The sequence below is a fragment of the Phoca vitulina genome, unplaced genomic scaffold (assembly GCF_004348235.1).
Source record: "Phoca vitulina isolate PV1807 unplaced genomic scaffold, GSC_HSeal_1.0 scaffold82, whole genome shotgun sequence".
Lineage (NCBI taxonomy): Eukaryota > Metazoa > Chordata > Mammalia > Carnivora > Phocidae > Phoca > Phoca vitulina.
The window spans coordinates 5,247,062-5,263,303 of record NW_022589785.1 but is presented as its reverse complement, the minus strand read 5'-3'; the positions used below and the strand labels follow the sequence as shown (position 1 = coordinate 5,263,303).

Below are 16,242 nucleotides of genomic sequence, written 5' to 3'. Positions count from 1 at the left end.
GGAGGCCAGGCTCTGCCATCTAGTAACCCCACATGTGACTGCAAGTTACTTAACCTCACCAACCCTCTTTGTTTCTTCATCTACGAAACAGGTATACTCATAATTCCCAGCTCATAGGGTGGCTGGGGGAATTCTACAGAAGAACGCATGCAGCGTGCTGGGCCCTGGCACACCATTATCACTTGCTAAAAGTGAACCTTTATTACTGTTCCAGCAGCATTTGAAAGACCATGCCAAATCAGATTTTTTAAAAACAAGTCTTGTGCAGACATTACACAGTACTCCGCAGCCTCTGACCTGTTAAGCGTGGATCCCACTGTTATCCTAGGACTAATTTTCAAGGGGAATAAAAGCACTTGAGAATGTGTCAACCACATCTGGAGTAGATTAAAGGGCACTAGCGCTCCAAGTGGACCTTATGCTAAAACGCTTCAGATCCTGCTGAAGGCATGTTCTGATCCTTGACCACGGTAGAGTTGGATGACACAACTTCCTGCAAAACCCAAGTCAGTATCCTTTGACTGGCCTACCTGGTTTTATGTCCTCAGACTTGTGGCTGGTGTGGAAATTGACCCAAGATCTACTCTTCCCAGCCTGAGATACCACCTGGCTCAAACTGACCAGAGCATCTGGGTTGGGCTGCTGCAGTTTCAAGATCGCTGGATTGCCCCTCCTCCAAAATAAAGACAAAGATTATCTGTTTCTTCCTTAATTGAACCTGATGGATGCTCCAAAACCAAACCAAAAAGATGACCATGAATAAGATCCGACTGAGCCTCTTTAACATAAGTTGCTATTTCTTTTGTTCCTCAAAAGGTCTGAAGAGTTATTAAATCCAGTTATTCTGAAAGTGAGAAAGTAGCAAAATAGAACATGTCCTGCTAGATAAAAGAAGGGAGACTCCCAGAGGCATTCCTTTGGGATTTCATCTTGCCTCCATCCGGTTTGTTGTGCAGTTTACCTTTACACGTGTTAAGCAGGCATTCTGTTGGCTGGAGTCCTGCGGCTGCCCTTGAGCCTCATGACTTTTCTGACGACATTTTTAGCCATGGTCTCTGCAGCTGACCTGGGGCTGTGGGACACCTTCTCCAACCGCTCACTACTGAGGCACCAAGCAAGCCTAGAGGCATTTGGCCTCTGGTCCTGGCAGGAGCAGGATCTCAGGCCACCCTTCCAGGCCGCCGGCCTCGGTTCTCCACCGCAGCCTTGCAGAGCGGGCTCTGCAGAGAAGCCGATTCGAGGACAGTGCCGCCCATCCTGAGCCAGGTGGCTCCTGTGGTTGCAACCGTTCTTGAGCCAACAAGGGGGCCCCTTCTAGGTGCAGCTGACCTGGGAATGCTAGCCAGAGCGGCCAGAGGAGAGGCGTGGGGGAAGCAGAGAGGTATCTCTGTGCTGGCCGCGGGATCTCATCTCCTTTTGTCTTGTTTAGGTTTCTCCTCTGCCTCCTACTTAAAGGTCCATGTTAAAACCCACCACGGTGTTCCCCTTCCCCAGGTCTCCAGGCACCAGGAGCCCATCCCGAATGGGGGAGCAGCGTTCCACTGCGCCAGGACCTATGGCAACAAAGGCAAGCGACCCCTTGCTCTGCACTTTGCTTCTCTGCGCAGACTGTGTTGTGGGGGCGCTGGGCTGGGCGTGGGGAGGCGGGAAGGCTGCCGGCTTGCTGGCCGCCTCAAGGAGGCTCTGAGATCTGAGTGGCAGTGGCCTCCAGGACAAAAGTCACAGTGGGTATCTCACTCCAGGGCAGTGAGTGAGGCTTTAGGGCACTGCCAAGATCCAGCCCCCGCCTCCTCTTCCCCAGCCCTCCTCCCTTGCTCCTGGCCTGCCCCCACTGTCTGGAGCCCTGCAGGGATGCCCCGGGCCCAAGGCTGGAAGAGGAGCCCTGCATGATGAGTCACTCTGGGCCTGTCCATTGCCTGTGGCCCTTTAAGGATGGTGTGGAGCTGTGGCTGAATGCTTTCTTTTCCTTCCACCCTGTGGGCAAGGGGGAGCCAAGGGCTGGCTTCCCCCTCTATAGGGATGACTGGTTGCTGTGAGCGGTCCTTTCTGGAGGGCCTCTGGCTGCATTTGTGAGATGCATGGCGATAAATGAGCTACGTGACTGCCTCTGACTTGGAGTTGGTCTGCAGAGAGCTCCCTAGGCCCCACCTTCACTTGTTGATTCAGGGTGTTCTGTGGTATTTCACGTTGTTGCCTTGGGGATGATGCCAGGGGCTTGGCAGATGGCAGAGATGGCATGCTCCACGCTCCCATCACAGACCTCCCTTCCCGGCATGGCTCTTTGAACCCAGGCAGGAAGCTGCTGATTGGTGGAGGACTGCAGTGTGGGCAGGGCAAGGCAGAGCAATGAGGATTGCCTCAAGGCCCAGCTTGTCCTGAGTCCTGTGTGGGGACAGTCAGCTGACTGAGTTGTTCCAAGTTGCTTTTTAATCTCTATGCTTTGGCCACTTGGCCCTGGATAGGTTTTGGCAGAAGGAAGGCGGTAAGGGCAGGGCTTGTGTTGGCAGCATTGGGCAAAGGATTGGCTTCTGTCTCAGCCATCAGTGGGGTCTGCTGGGTTGAGGACCTCTCGGCTCTGGTTCTGCCTTGCTAGGGTGCAGCTAGTCTGGTGTGGAGGTGAGGCCATTGATATACCTGCTCAGCATCATCAGAACAGCCGTCTTACCCCCAGGGGCAGCCAACAGAGCGCCTAGGAGCTGGGGGTCTCTATGTTGTTCTGGGTGGAAGCAGTGGAGGTCCCCTCTCCATACCCTCTTCCTCGAAGCAGGCTGAGATGGTGGTGAGCCATACACGTGCACCTGCATGAAGAGTCCGCGGCGAGGGAGGCTGGCAGCCCCAGGGCCCTGCTGTCTCACCCCCATAGGCACACCAGGCTCCCAGACCGACCAGCTGAACCTCCGGGGGTTCTGCCAGGGCGGTGGCTGGCCATCCGCTGCCCTCCACAGGCCTGTGAGCTGGCCCTTCCCGACCCCTCCAGGAGGGGGCATCTCCAAAGCCTGGCCTCATCTGTCCTGTGTGTTTTGTTTTTTCCTAGAAGGCCAGAAATGCTCACATCAGGATCCGATTGAGAGCTCCGACTCCTACGGTGACCTCTCGGACGCCAGTGACCTGAAGACGCCCGAGAAGCAGAGCGCCAACGGCTCCTTCTCCTGCGACATGGCAGGCCCCAAAAACAAAATGGAGTCTGATGGGGAGAAGAAGTACCCCTGCCCTGAATGCGGGAGCTTCTTCCGCTCTAAGTCCTACTTGAACAAACACATCCAGAAGGTGCATGTCCGGGCCCTCGGGGGCCCCCTGGGGGACCTGGGTCCTGCCCTCGGCTCACCTTTCTCTCCCCAGCAGAACATGTCTCTCCTCGAGTCCTTTGGGTTTCAGATTGTTCAGTCGGCGTTTGCATCATCTTTAGTAGATCCTGAGGTTGACCAGCAACCCATGGGGCCTGAGGGGAAGTGAGGCAGATGCGGTGTCCCCACGGAAATGGCCACCGGGGACTGCTGAGAAATGCTGTGAATGCGGAGGAAAGTAATGTCTTTGGGTTCTGTAGCTGAGAGATTTTTATTCGTTTTTAACTCCCCCTTCCCCCCACCCTATCACCCCACCCACCCCCACTCTACCACCCATCCCCTCAGTGGTCTTTAGAAATAGATTCTCATCTGATACTCTGCAGGAATATCTGCGAGACCTGGTATGGGATAAGGGGAGAAAACACTACATAGGCCTCCAAGGCAACACCAGTCCCGGTTTCTTTAATGGGCAGAAGCTGGAATTCCTGGTGCTCAGTTCTTAGTGACCCCAATCCCAAACCCACACCTGATGGCATTCTGGGACCTCAGTGATTTGGGTCCCCTCCCCCTTCTCATATCCTTCAAGAGAAACCACATTAGGGTCTCCACACACTTACACAATGCTGATGCCCAACTGTTTTCAAGGAAGCTGGAAGCCTACAGCATCCCATGGACCATGGGGTGAGTGCCCTCTGAGAGCCCCTGAGCTTGACCCTTGACCTGGAGGGCCCCAGACCTTTCTGAGCCCTACCTGGAGGCTGGCATTTTGCTACTAGGACAAGCTCAGCTATTGAGGACACCCCCACCCCAAATTCCAGTTCTTATGTGATTTTAACCATTCAACTTGCTGTTGGGTTTTAATTCTCTAATTATTATTATTATTGTTATTATTTTTTAGGACCAGTTGTAGTGAATTGCTACTGAAAGCTATCCCAGGTGATACAGAGCTCTTTGTAAACCGCAGTCACACATTAGGGTTAGTATTAAACTTTGTTTAGATGTACCATAATTAACTTGGCTAGTTGATTGTTTGAAGTCTATGGAAGAAATAGTTTTATGCAAAATTTTAAAAATGCCAGTCTGGTCAGGGAGGTGTAGGGGGTTTCAGTGTTGTTGGTAGCCAGGAAGGCAGGAGAGCTGGTAGGTGGGGACACTGTGTGCCTCGGCTGTGTCACGTGAGCAGGCCCAGGTTGACCTGGTGATGTGAACTGATCTGATCAGACTGTATTAAAAACGTTAGTACATTAATCTACCTGCTCCCCTGAGTCCGGTTTTTCAGCCATAGGTGGGGGGCCCTTTAGGACCCAGAGGGTGGGCACCTGGGGTGGGGGGTGGGATCCCAGGAGACTTCTCTTCCTCCTCATTGTACCAGCTGCACTGGGACCACCCTGATAGCTGGGTGTTCCCACTGAGGACCCAGCTGCCAGCATTCACCCATTTGTTCAACAAATATTCACTCCTGTTGTCTTCACTGCTGTGTGCCAGCCCAGCCTCAGACAACCCTGGTGAGCAGGACACCCTTGTGGAGCTTATCGGGAAAGAGACAGTTAACAAGTAAGCAGATTTAACCATGAGTTCAGGTAACTAGAAGGCCAGGGAGAAAAACCAGGCAAGGTGGGGACAGTGACAGAGAGAGGGTAGGTAGGGTGGTCCAGGATGGTGAGGGGCAGGGACTGGGGCTCTGGAAGAGAAGACCTGGAGTTAGAGAGGACCCAGTGTAGCGACCAGCTAAGACCTAAGGAGGGACATGGGCAGGGAGAGAATTCTCATGGCCAAGGGGCTGGGCTCTAAGAAGTTCAGCAACGTGAATCCCCCTCAACCCCCATTACCTACAGGGTTAAGTAAAAGGTTGTTGCACCCTTTGTGGTGAATGTATGAAGAGAAGGGGGAAAGAGGACAGCAAACAAGAGGCAAGAAATGAACACAAGGAAGAATTAATGGGAGCAAGAATTACAGGGAGAGGGGACTGGCCAACTTAAAGCAGCCTGGTCATCTTGAGAAACCTCAAGGAGAAGGAAACCCTTCAACTAAGCAAAACAGCATGTAACCTCCAAACAAGTAGGAAAAGAAGTGATAGAGGAGGGAAAAATAAACACAGACCAGGAGGAATAAACAAAGCATAAAATGATTTAGACCCACATTAATACCATTAATTACATTGCTCTGGTTTAAGGCAAAGACTCTGAGCTGGATTAAAAAAAAGAAAACCTCTAAGCCATCTACATGAAATCTTGGGTAAGTTGCCGGGTTCTGTGGAGTGTGTGGGATAGAGGCTCAGGCCCCTTGGTATCAGTAGCAGAGGAAAGGGTAACCCTAAACTGCTGAGGCCCTGTGAATGTGGCCTTGTGACCACCACAAGATCTGCCAGCTGATAGCACCCATCAAGCGTTACAGCAGAGAACCTGGCCCTGAACTGGAAACATTATTAGTCCTGCCCTCCTCCAAGCCCCTGATCATGTCCATGGACAGGCAGGGGCCGCAGTCAGGAAGCAGTATCTGTGCATGGCAGGAGGGGAACAACAAAGCAAGCAGGCTGCTCCTTACAAAGCACTACTCACCTGGAGGCCTGAGCAGCAAGAGGAGGTCCCCTGCATGCCCCCCAACCTCGATCTCCTCTGTATACCTGTGCCTGTCAGGCCACAGGGAAGAAAGCTGTGCAGAACATGAGTGCATAAAAGTGGAATGACTTTGCCATGGTCAAGGGTAAAGAGCCTGAGCTCCAGCTCTACCATCTGCTGTCAACCCTGGGCAAATCTTTGAGCCTTAGTTTCCTCATCAGTACAAAAGGCATGAAGATTAAGGGAGACCATCATGAGCTAACATTTTCTGTGCCCAATTCTCAGCACAACCTGTGAAGTTGGTTCCATTACAATTCTCCTCCTGCAGATCAGCAAACACCTCCCACCTCTGCCCCAGGTCACATAGTGCCAGAGCCAGGGTACAAACTCAGGTCTGTCCTCTGACTCCAGAACCTTTACTCCCAAGCTCCAGTGACCGTGCCTTTACACACATGTAAATGCCCACTACCACACTTGGCACAGAGCAGGCCCTTACCCTGCCAGGCCCCCAGAACAAGGGTTTACACAGTGCAGCAGAAGAAAGCCATGGAGGAAGTCAGGGTCAGTGCCAGAAGGAGTGCCCAGAGACCCTTTGTGAGTAAGCACTCTTCATGCTTAGGTGACCCTCTGGGGTGACTTGCACCCCACTTCAAGTCACTTGCTCCAGGCAGAGCTGTCATACCAGGAACCCATCCAGCCACTACCTGATAGGCTGGGCAAAGACTGGGCACTGGTCTCACTTCCCCACAGCATTGATCACCCATCTCTGCCCCTGGCAGAGATTAATGAAGTCCTGTGGCACCAAGGAACCCTGGTGCACAGGGCTACCCGAGAAATCTGACCACTGATAGGCAGAAGTGGGTGGGACCTGGGGGCCTGGCAGGTCTGGGGCTGTGGCCAGTCTTAGGATATATTTTGTGAGATACTTTTTACAATTCTGGCAGTTCTCCAAGCCTTGGCTTCCTTGTCTGTAAAGTGGGGATGATGGGGGACTGACTTGGAAGGGTTGTAGTGAGGACTAATAACGTATACCAGGTGCTGGGCACAAAGCCAGGCTCCCCATGAGTGAGAATGAACTTCAGCCCCTTCCCTGGCCTCCTCTGTTCCTGCTCTCTGCCTCTGTCCCTCTAGAGCCTTTGGGGACCCCCAAAACTGACTCTCCACAGCAACTTGCCTCCTCTGTATTTCCCTGGCTCCAATCCCACTTTTCCTACTTGGTATGCCCCAAGCACAAGTCCCCACTTGTGCTTTCATTTTTCATGTATCAGGCCTTTACTTATGCCAACCTTCAAATCACATCCAGTTTCTGACAATAATAACCTTAATAATAACAACATATGTTGTGTTTACTAAGTGCCAGATGCCCTTCTAAACACTTCACATATATTAAATTCAGTCTGTCCTTAACTGCCCAAAGAGTTAGGGACTATTTTTACAGTTAAGCAACTCACCCCAAACACACAGCTTTAAGTGGTGCACCGAGGACCTGAACCCAGGCCCAGAGTCTGTTTCTTAGTTGCTGCCCTGCACTCAGGAGTGCCACGGCTTGACCCCAGCTGTCCTGGGAGCTCCCACGCAGCTCCTTCCATTCTCCGTGCACACCATTCATTCCCAGGGCCAGGCCTTTACCCACAGAATGCCCTCTGCCTGGAAAGCTCTTCCTCTGCAGCTCTGGGCATCTGAATCTTACCCTTTCCACAGCTTCATTGCTGCTGCTCTCCTGGGTCGTCACCACTGTGCCTTGGTTCACGGGGATCTCCAGGGACAGCCAGCTGGGTGCAGATCCCAGTGCCACCACTTTCCAACTGGGTGACCTTTGGCAGGTGTGTCTCCTTTTCCTGGTGTGGAAAACAAGGGTAACAGTTTCTCATTCACACGGCTGCTGTGAGGATTACATGGACTGGTATCTATGAGCACATTAGGAAATACTCAAAAACCTGTACTATCTCCCTCACCAGACTACACCCTCCTAAAAATGAACATAGGCAAACTTTTTCTGTAAAGAGCCGGAGGGTAAACATTTTCAGCTTTGTGGGCCTATGGTCTCTGTCACAGCTACTCAGCTCTGCCCCTTGTGTAAGAGCAGTCTGGCACAGATAATACATAGATGGATGGGCATGGCTTGTGCCAATAAAACTTCACTGATGGATGCTGAAATCTGAATTTCATATAATTTTTACATGTTACAAAATATTATTCTTTTGATTTTCCCACAACCATTAAAAAATGTAAAAACCATTCATAGCTCACAGGCTGTACAAAAACAGGTTGGCAGGCCTGATTTGGCCCCCCGGCTAGAGTTTGCTGACCACTGTCCAAGGGCATTTCTCCAGGCCCTCCCCGGATTTCAAATCTTGGATTTCACCCAGACGGGGGTCCCAGCCTACCATGGGCTCACGGTTTGTGTGAGTTAAGCTGCTCTGACACCCAGAGCTTGTGATTTCTTGGTCTGCGGATCAATCCATCGATCCCTGCAGAGTGCAATGCCACATCCCCCAACCAAGGTCGTTCCAAGAACTCCAGAGCCTATGCAAAGACGGGCCTAATGTGCTCAGAACAAGAATGGCCTGCCCAGGTCACCTATCCTGTTTTCTGGTCCTTTTGTTTGTAGAAGTAGAGGAGGGTAGAAGTAAAGGAGGAAGGTCAAGGGGAAAGGGTAGTCAGGGAGCTGGCAAAAGGAAGGCGTTGTAGGGAGTGGTGAATGAATCCTGTTACTGCTTGCTCCAGTTCTTCCTTAGGGCTGATTTATCTCTGCTTTCTGACTTTTCTGAAAGGTCTGGACTCTGAAGCACCAGGGATGAAGCACCAGGCTGCTAGCTTGGGCAGTGAATTCAGAATTTCACAGTTCTCTTGAGTGCCCCTTGCAGGAGGAAATTCCACGGTCATGCCCCCTCTTACATTTGAATGATAGTAGTCAGCACTCATCCTGAAGTTACCTAAAACTTGCCCTAAAGTTATCACCAGCATCTCTAAAATCCATTCTGGGCCTTGGAGAAAGCAGGCTGGTGGGATTTCCTCCAATTTACATAATCGTGCCTGGCCACTGAGTGCCTGGCAGCAGAGCCTCCAGAATTCTAGTCCTTACACACTCCCCTCCCCCCTCTCATGGCTACCTCTGACCGTCCTCTGAACCTCTCCAAGAGTGCAGGATGCCTTTAGACCCCGTGAAGCATTCTCCCTGTGGGTGGAGAGGAGGAGGGCAGAGCAATAAATGTCTGGATGTGCATCTCTTGCTAAACTGCTGTGAAGGGAAATACCAAATATTTATCTAAGAGAAGAAATCTGTCCTAACAAAACATGTTTCCTTTGAGAACAGGGCAGTGTGGAGGTAGGTGCCTCTGAATAAAGCTTCTTTGTATCACTGTGGATGGGTACAACAGGAAAATAACTTATTTTTGCTTCAGGGAAAATCTGCTGCCCTCCCTAAATCTGGTGCCCTACCCCATGGCCAGTCCATACCAGGCAGAGGTCGAAGCCTGTGGCAACACTGGAGAGGAAACTGCGTGATTATTGACATCTCCCTCTCTCCTTCAAGGGCATTCTCTTCTGATTTTCTCTTCTGAGTCAAAATCTGTGCCCTGAGCCTGCTGAATGTTTTGGCGTCATGTTAAGGAGCACAAGCTCCACGAGTGGCAGGGCTTGTGGGTTTTTTTGTTTTTTTGTTTTTGGATGATGATAAACTATTTGCTCATTCATGTAGTTTCCTCTGCCTGTTAAGTCCTTATCTCTTGCATACCTGAGGAATTTTTATTCAAAAGCTCAGTTCACATAGCCCCTTGTCTGTACAGCTTTCTCTGTTCCTCCAGAAGAGAGTTTTCATTTATTACATCACTACCATGTACCATGCACTGCGCCAGAGGGGTAGCTACTATTTTATTCTCACTGAGGCCCAGAGATATTAAGTAACTGCCATTGTCACATAGCTGTGAAGTTGGTAGAGCTGACCAATCCTGAACTGCTCAGGCTGTGGAGCCCAGGGCTCCATCGCTGTGTTTCCCTCTGTGCCATCTCCCTGTTCTGTGCATATTTCTACTCTTGCATCATCTTTTTATGAATCTATCTCCTCATATGAGATCAGGTTTCTTTGCAAATGGGATTCATGCAAAGATAATTCATTTCTGTATTCCCAATACCTAGAATAGTGCTTGGCACTGAGCAACCACTAATTCATCCAACAGATATTCTGAGTGGCTACTGTGTGCTAAGAAAGACTGAATTCCTGTTCTCAAGGAGCTTAAGCATACAGAGTTGAACAGGACATGGGACATATACCTAAACAGATGTTGGTACCACAAGAGAGAATATAACATGGGAGGTAAGGGAAAATAAATTCTCTGATGATTTGGAGAAGGATGATGTGCCAGCCAGGTCAGAGAAGATGCCATTAGAGTAGGACCCTGGAACACCCTTAGGACTTGAAGATGTAGGATGGGTGGGGGAGGAGCAAGAGGGCTCAGAGAAGGAAGGACATGGGCAGATACCAGTCCAGAAATATCTGAAGTCCAGATACCAGCTGACGATCAAAGTGACAAATCCCTTCATGCCACTGAGGGAGAAAAGGGCCATTTCAGACTGTGTAGGAGCTGCTGGGAAAAGTCAGCCAGCCGTCAGACTGAGAAGAACTAGTTAGGGCAGACTGTGCTCCAATGTGGGGGCTAGTGTGGGTGACTGAACAAAGACAATTTCCTAGGGGAATTCTGCAAATCTTCTTTCATTATAACAAGAACTACTGCTATTTATTGAGGACACAGTTCTGATTCTTGTGATCATGACACATACACTTGTCTCCATTTCACAAGAAGAAAACCAGCACAGAAAAAAAAAAAAAAAAGCCTGAGATTTAGAATCAGAAGATCTTGATTCCAAGGCTCACTCTTACTTTTCTATACCAATGGCAGAACTTTTCTGGAAAATTACTAGAATTTACCAAAAGCCTAAAAATGTTTATATCTTTTAAACCAGTAATTCTACTTTTTGGAAGATATCTAACAAAGTAAGCCTCAGCAGCTTAATGCAAAAAGATGTATATAAATTGTGGAAGCAGCCTAAATGGCTGGTTAATAAACAATCATTTGAAAATGATGATTACAAAAAATGGTTAGTACCATGGGGGGAAATGTTTGTATCAAAAGTAGTGATGAGAAAACAGCAGGTTATGGAAAAACAAAATTGCCTATGTGATAAGATCTGAACAATGTTAGAAAGATACATGGGGAAAAAGACTGGAAAGAAATGCAATTGCCACTAGTTTATCCCAGCATCTTATCCTGGATAAACTTGAAGGTTTCTGATCTTTTTCAATAGCTGCCCTCAGTGACACAATGCCAGACCCCCTTTTCTCACTGGGTAGCTTAATGATGGATGCCATGATTCTCAGCTACTTTCAGGAATTCAAATAGTCAGTCTCCTTCTGGTATTTAAGATTAATTTTAAATGTTTATACAATAAAAATATTCATTTTTGAAATGTCCATCTCAAGTTCCTCTTCAAAGCTCCGCTCTGCCCCTTCCCAGGGAAGCTAGACCTGGCCATGGCTCCGGGGGTTTGAGGTGAGGGTAGGGGAACACAGCCTGTCCTCCACTTCCCCGCTGGTTCCTCTCTGTGGGAGGGCTGGGGGCAGAGCTAGGGAGGCCCAGGTCTTCCTACCTGACAACTAAGGGAAAGCCAGGGTCTCTCTGATGGTTGGTTGCTGCTCTTCAAGGCTAAATGGCTGCTGGTTGCCATCTTCCTCTGTGTGGCAACATCAAAACACTGGCTCTCTTGTGCAGAACTTTCTGAATCTCAGCTTCCTTACCTGTAAAATAGGAAACAAACTACCTTATGTGGGTGATGTGGAAACAGAACAAGATAATGTATGTGGGAGCACTATTAACTATAAAGCACTATGTAAACAATATTCCCTATTATTATTACTTTGAGGAGCCTATTATTTGGAATGTCTACTATTATTTGATTTTTTTAAAGATTTTATTTATTTATTTGACACAGAGACACAGCAAGAGAGGGAACACAATCATGGGGAGTGGGAGAGGGAGAAGCAGACTTCCCGCTGAGCAGGGAGCCCGATACGGGGCTTGATCCCAGGACCCTGGGATCATGACCTGAGCTGAAGGCAGACGCTTAACGACTGAGCCACCCAGGTGCCTCAAGAATGTCTACTATTATTTGAAATGGATACCTCCACTTAGAGATCAAATAGATATTTCACTTAATAGGTAGAAACAGAACTGGTGAATATCGCCCCCCCAACCCAGCTCTTCTCCCAGTCTTCTCCATCTCAGTTAAACAGCAACTCCATTCTTCCAGTGATGCAAGCCAAAACCTTTGCAGGTAGCTGTGGCCCTCTCCTCCTCTCACACCCCACCCACATCCAATCCCTCAGCAGACCCTGCTGACTTTTAAACCAAACCTACTAGTCAATATCTTCTTCCCACTTCTGCTACTACCCCGTCCAAGCCACATCACCTCTCTCTGGCAACCATCCTCCAATTGGTCTTCCTCCTCTACCCTTGCTTCCCTGTGATCGACTCCACACTGCAGCCAGAGTAAGCCTTGTCAAACCTAAGTTGGTTCACATCATTTTTGTTTTCAAACCCTTCAGTGGTTTTCCATCTCACTTAAAGCAAACCCCAAATCCCCTGCCAAGGTGTACAAGGCCCCATATGATCTGGCCACTGGTTTCCTCTCTGACCTTGCTCTTACCACTCTCTCTTTCAGTCACTTAGCCCCAGCCACACCATCTTCTCACTGTTCCTCCCACAAGCCAAGCATGCTCCTGCTTCAGGGCCTTTGCACTCTCTAGTTCCTTTGCCATGAATATTCTTTCTCCAGATGATCACAGGACTTGCTCCCTCACCTCAACAGAGTTGTTTTCCCTGATCACCAAATTTAAAACAACACACTCTTGCCCTATCCTTCTTTCCTGCTTTTTCTCCTTTCTTAGCAGTTAGCACCCCTGACATGTTACATATTTATCTGGTTATGGTCTACCTTCTCCCACTAAAATGCTGGACTTTGCCCACTGCTACATCCCCAATACCCAGTAAAGAAGTGAATTCTTTCCAAACATTTCTTTATAATGACCATTTCATAAATATACCTGCCCAAGTCTGGTGGCAATTTTCATGCCCTTGGGTTCTTCTGGATTGGGTTCCCTTCCTTGTGTATTGGGGAAAATCACATGCTTCCTTCTAGGAAGGAAGGGTAACAAAAGCCTATTTCCATGTTCAACTTTAAGTGTAATTGCCCTGGCACTTGGGGTTTGGGGTTGGAGAGAAGAGGAGGGGATTTGCCCTTAGTGTCTGACCATCTTTAACGCTCTTCCTGATGTCTGTAGTTTGGAGTCTGGCAAGATGCATTCTGCCACAGCCCACTTTCTGGGAAGTTGCATTGTGGTAAAGACAAATACATGTAAATAACCAAGAAATGTGATCTAGGAAGTGGGTAGGTATGGGGCATTTATTGTATTTATGGAGGGTGGAGGGAGGAGGACCTAGTAGAGCATACACCCAGAGCTCCACAGAGTTGTTACTGGTCTTAAGAGTTGGGAGATGGGGTCACATAAGACCATGAACTCTAGGGACGCTCCTGTCTACATTCACCACCCCACTTGGTTCAACTTTCACAGGAGGCCAAAATAAAACTCGGTAGCCACTCAACCTGCGTGGTGACTATGTCTGATCTCAGGGTGCTTTGTCTTAAGGGGAGAAGGAGCACATCTCTATTCTCAATATAGAGGCTGATTCCCACATAACGACCAGCTCATTTATGGGTCCATGCAGTCATGATACTCATGGTCTTCAGGTGCTGCAGCCTCCAACCCTGCTCTTCTGACCTTAGCTGGCATTGGGCTACCTTCTCTGCCCCTTATACAGAAAGCTGCACTTCCCTGAACTGTTTTCAACAAGCTGCTCTCTTCCTTCTCAGACCTGCCTGGACTGGCTAGGGCACTCCACAACAATGTTCTATTTTCCCTTGGCAGAACCCGCCTCTGGCTCCAACCCTTTGCCACCAGCGGCACCTGTATGCAACTACCCCGGAGAGACCAGTAGGGGGAGCCAGGAAAATTCAGATTCTTCAGCTAGACAAAAGGGGTCAAGGATAAAAGCTATTTCTAAAGAGGTTCAGCTAATTTTCTCCTCATTTAAGATACACAGAACCAAGTGCCCTGTTAAAACAGCTGGTTGTGAGGTTCAGGTGAGTGGAAAGCCAAAGGGAATTCATCCATTCAGTCATCAACAACTATTTACTAAGCACCTACTACATGCCAGACTAGGCATTGCATATAGAGTAATTAATGACAAAGACTGCTGAAGTCCCTAACCTCATACATTAAAGTTGGTGAACTAGGAGGGAGAATAGGTAAGTGAGGTCTAGGCACTTGGATCAAAGTGCATGCATGACAGGTTCACAGAACTCTGGGAGTGGGAGAGACAAAAGAACAGAGTTTGAGGCCAGAAAACACCTATGATTCTACCAATGCAAAAAACTGCCAGAGAAAGAATGTCAGGCCCAATAAAGCTGCTAAAAGCAATCTAAATGAGAGCACACATCCCACTATCTAAGGGAAATAGCTTCAAGAACAAGTAGAAACTGAAAACTTGATCAATATACTGACTTTGTTTCAAAATAATCCAGTGGGGATAAGGAGTAAATGGAAGTAGAGATAAAACAAGATTGGCCACATGTTGATGATTCCAATAGCTGGGTGGCAGGTACCTGCTAATTCATTATATTATTCTCTCTACTTTTGCATATCTTTGAAAATTCCCATAGGAAAATTTCATATATACCAACAATTTGATCAATAACCACTACAGACAAGTTTCACAGGAGACATCCTATTTGTTATGGGGGAAAACTGAGCATCTCTGCTCATCCAAAATTCCTAAAGAGTTCAGAACACACTGAGGCTGTGAACATTTTCTCACCTGTCCCCACTTCTCTCATAGATCTGTTGCCAGAGCCCATGATCTTGATCCTTCAAAGAATGGTACAATGAATGCAAATTATTCACTGAGGCTTCTTACCTGTGTTATTTACCAAAGCGGGGAAGAAACTCAAAACCTCCCTTGGGGAAAATACTGAGAAGTAAATTCTATCTTCTGTTGCCCAATAAGGAAGGAGTGTGTGGTAATGATGATGAGAAGGGGATCAATGGGAGTCGGGGATTAATTCTGTTCCCAGTAGCACTGTAAGGTCACTGGACAACCTTGAACAAATCCCATAATCTCTGGAAGCTCCTCCTTTCTAAAGGCAGGGACATATTACATATGGAAACAGCACTTGTAAATGCTTGTTTTGGCAGCATAAGAAAAGTCCAAAAGACAGGTTCTTTCCCATGTATCTCATCAGTGTGACATCTCAGGAATGGTTATTCACAAATAAGCATACAGCAGATTGTAAGGTTGGAGCCACTCTTGATCTCTGCACAGCTGTGGTTCAAGAAAGAGGTTTTCTTAGAGGCCTTCTACCCCAGAAACTCAACTCACAACTGGCAGGAAGTATTGGATCTGAGCTGAGGCAGATCGGAGTAGTCTGTGTTTCTGTGAGGATGACCTAAAAAAGCAGCCAGCATTCTCTGACATCGAGGCGGGGAGGCTTGATAGCTAATGAGTCTGGGTCCAGAAGAAACAGTGCAAACAAGGCGATCTAGAAAAGTTAAAAGCAACCCAGAAAACAGGTAAAATAAAAACTTAACAAAAATAGCACAGCAGAGCAAGGCAAAATAAAACAAACACTTCATAATTATTTTAAATGACAAGGGTACTGATTATACAAATGATCCACACAGAAGTGTGTGTTCCCCAAAAAGTGAAAAGAAAAATACAAAATACTGTTCACAATACACAAATGTACTCAGGAGCAGGCTTGCAATAATAAAAGTAGAGAATTCACAAAGCTACAGTAATCAAAACAACATGGTACCAGCATAAGGATAATAAGTATATATATCAATGGAATAGAACTGAGAGTCCAGAAATAAATCCATACATCTATGAATAATTGATTTTCTACAAGGTACCAAGACCATTCAATGGGGAAAAGATAGTCTTTCAACAAATGGTGCTGGGACAGCTGGATAGACATATGCAAAATATGACACCAACAGGACAAGCAACCAAAGGAAAAAAAAAACTAGATTTCATCAAAATTAAAAACTTTTATGCGTCAAAGGACTATCAAGAAAGTGAAAACAGGGGTGCCTGGCTGTCTCAGTTGATGGATAGAGCTTGGGACTCTTGATCTTGGGGTTATGAATTCGAGTCCCATGTTGGGTACAGAGATTACTTAAAATCTTTTTTAAAAAGGGGGGGCAGAGTGCCTGGATGGCTCAGTCGGTTGGGCATCTGCTTTTGGCTTTGGTCATGACCCCAAGATCCTGGGATCAAGCCTGCATT

At 48.0% G+C, this 16,242-nt stretch overlaps 1 protein-coding gene and 1 long non-coding RNA gene across 4 annotated transcripts in view; one reads left to right on the top strand and one right to left on the bottom strand.

Moving 5' to 3' along the window:
• The window catches only part of PATZ1 (POZ/BTB and AT hook containing zinc finger 1), an 18,709-nt gene extending 14,178 nt beyond the window's left edge, over positions 1 to 4,531 (top strand). The window contains exons 4-5 of one of the 3 annotated variants that reach the window (XM_032394999.1): positions 1,430 to 1,567; positions 3,035 to 4,531. In XM_032394999.1, coding sequence (XP_032250890.1) covers positions 1,430 to 1,567; positions 3,035 to 3,453 — 557 coding nt within the window. In that variant the 3' untranslated portion in view covers positions 3,454 to 4,531. The remainder of the gene's footprint in view (positions 1 to 1,429; positions 1,568 to 3,034) is intronic. The other 2 variants (XM_032395001.1, XM_032395000.1) reach the window with 2 other exon arrangements.
• The window catches only part of LOC116625988, a 25,155-nt gene continuing 12,348 nt past the window's right edge, over positions 3,436 to 16,242 (bottom strand). The window contains exons 2-4 of the long non-coding RNA XR_004298148.1: positions 11,489 to 11,636; positions 7,533 to 7,680; positions 3,436 to 3,504 (exon numbers count right to left, since the gene is read on the bottom strand). This is a non-coding gene — a long non-coding RNA (uncharacterized LOC116625988). The remainder of the gene's footprint in view (positions 3,505 to 7,532; positions 7,681 to 11,488; positions 11,637 to 16,242) is intronic.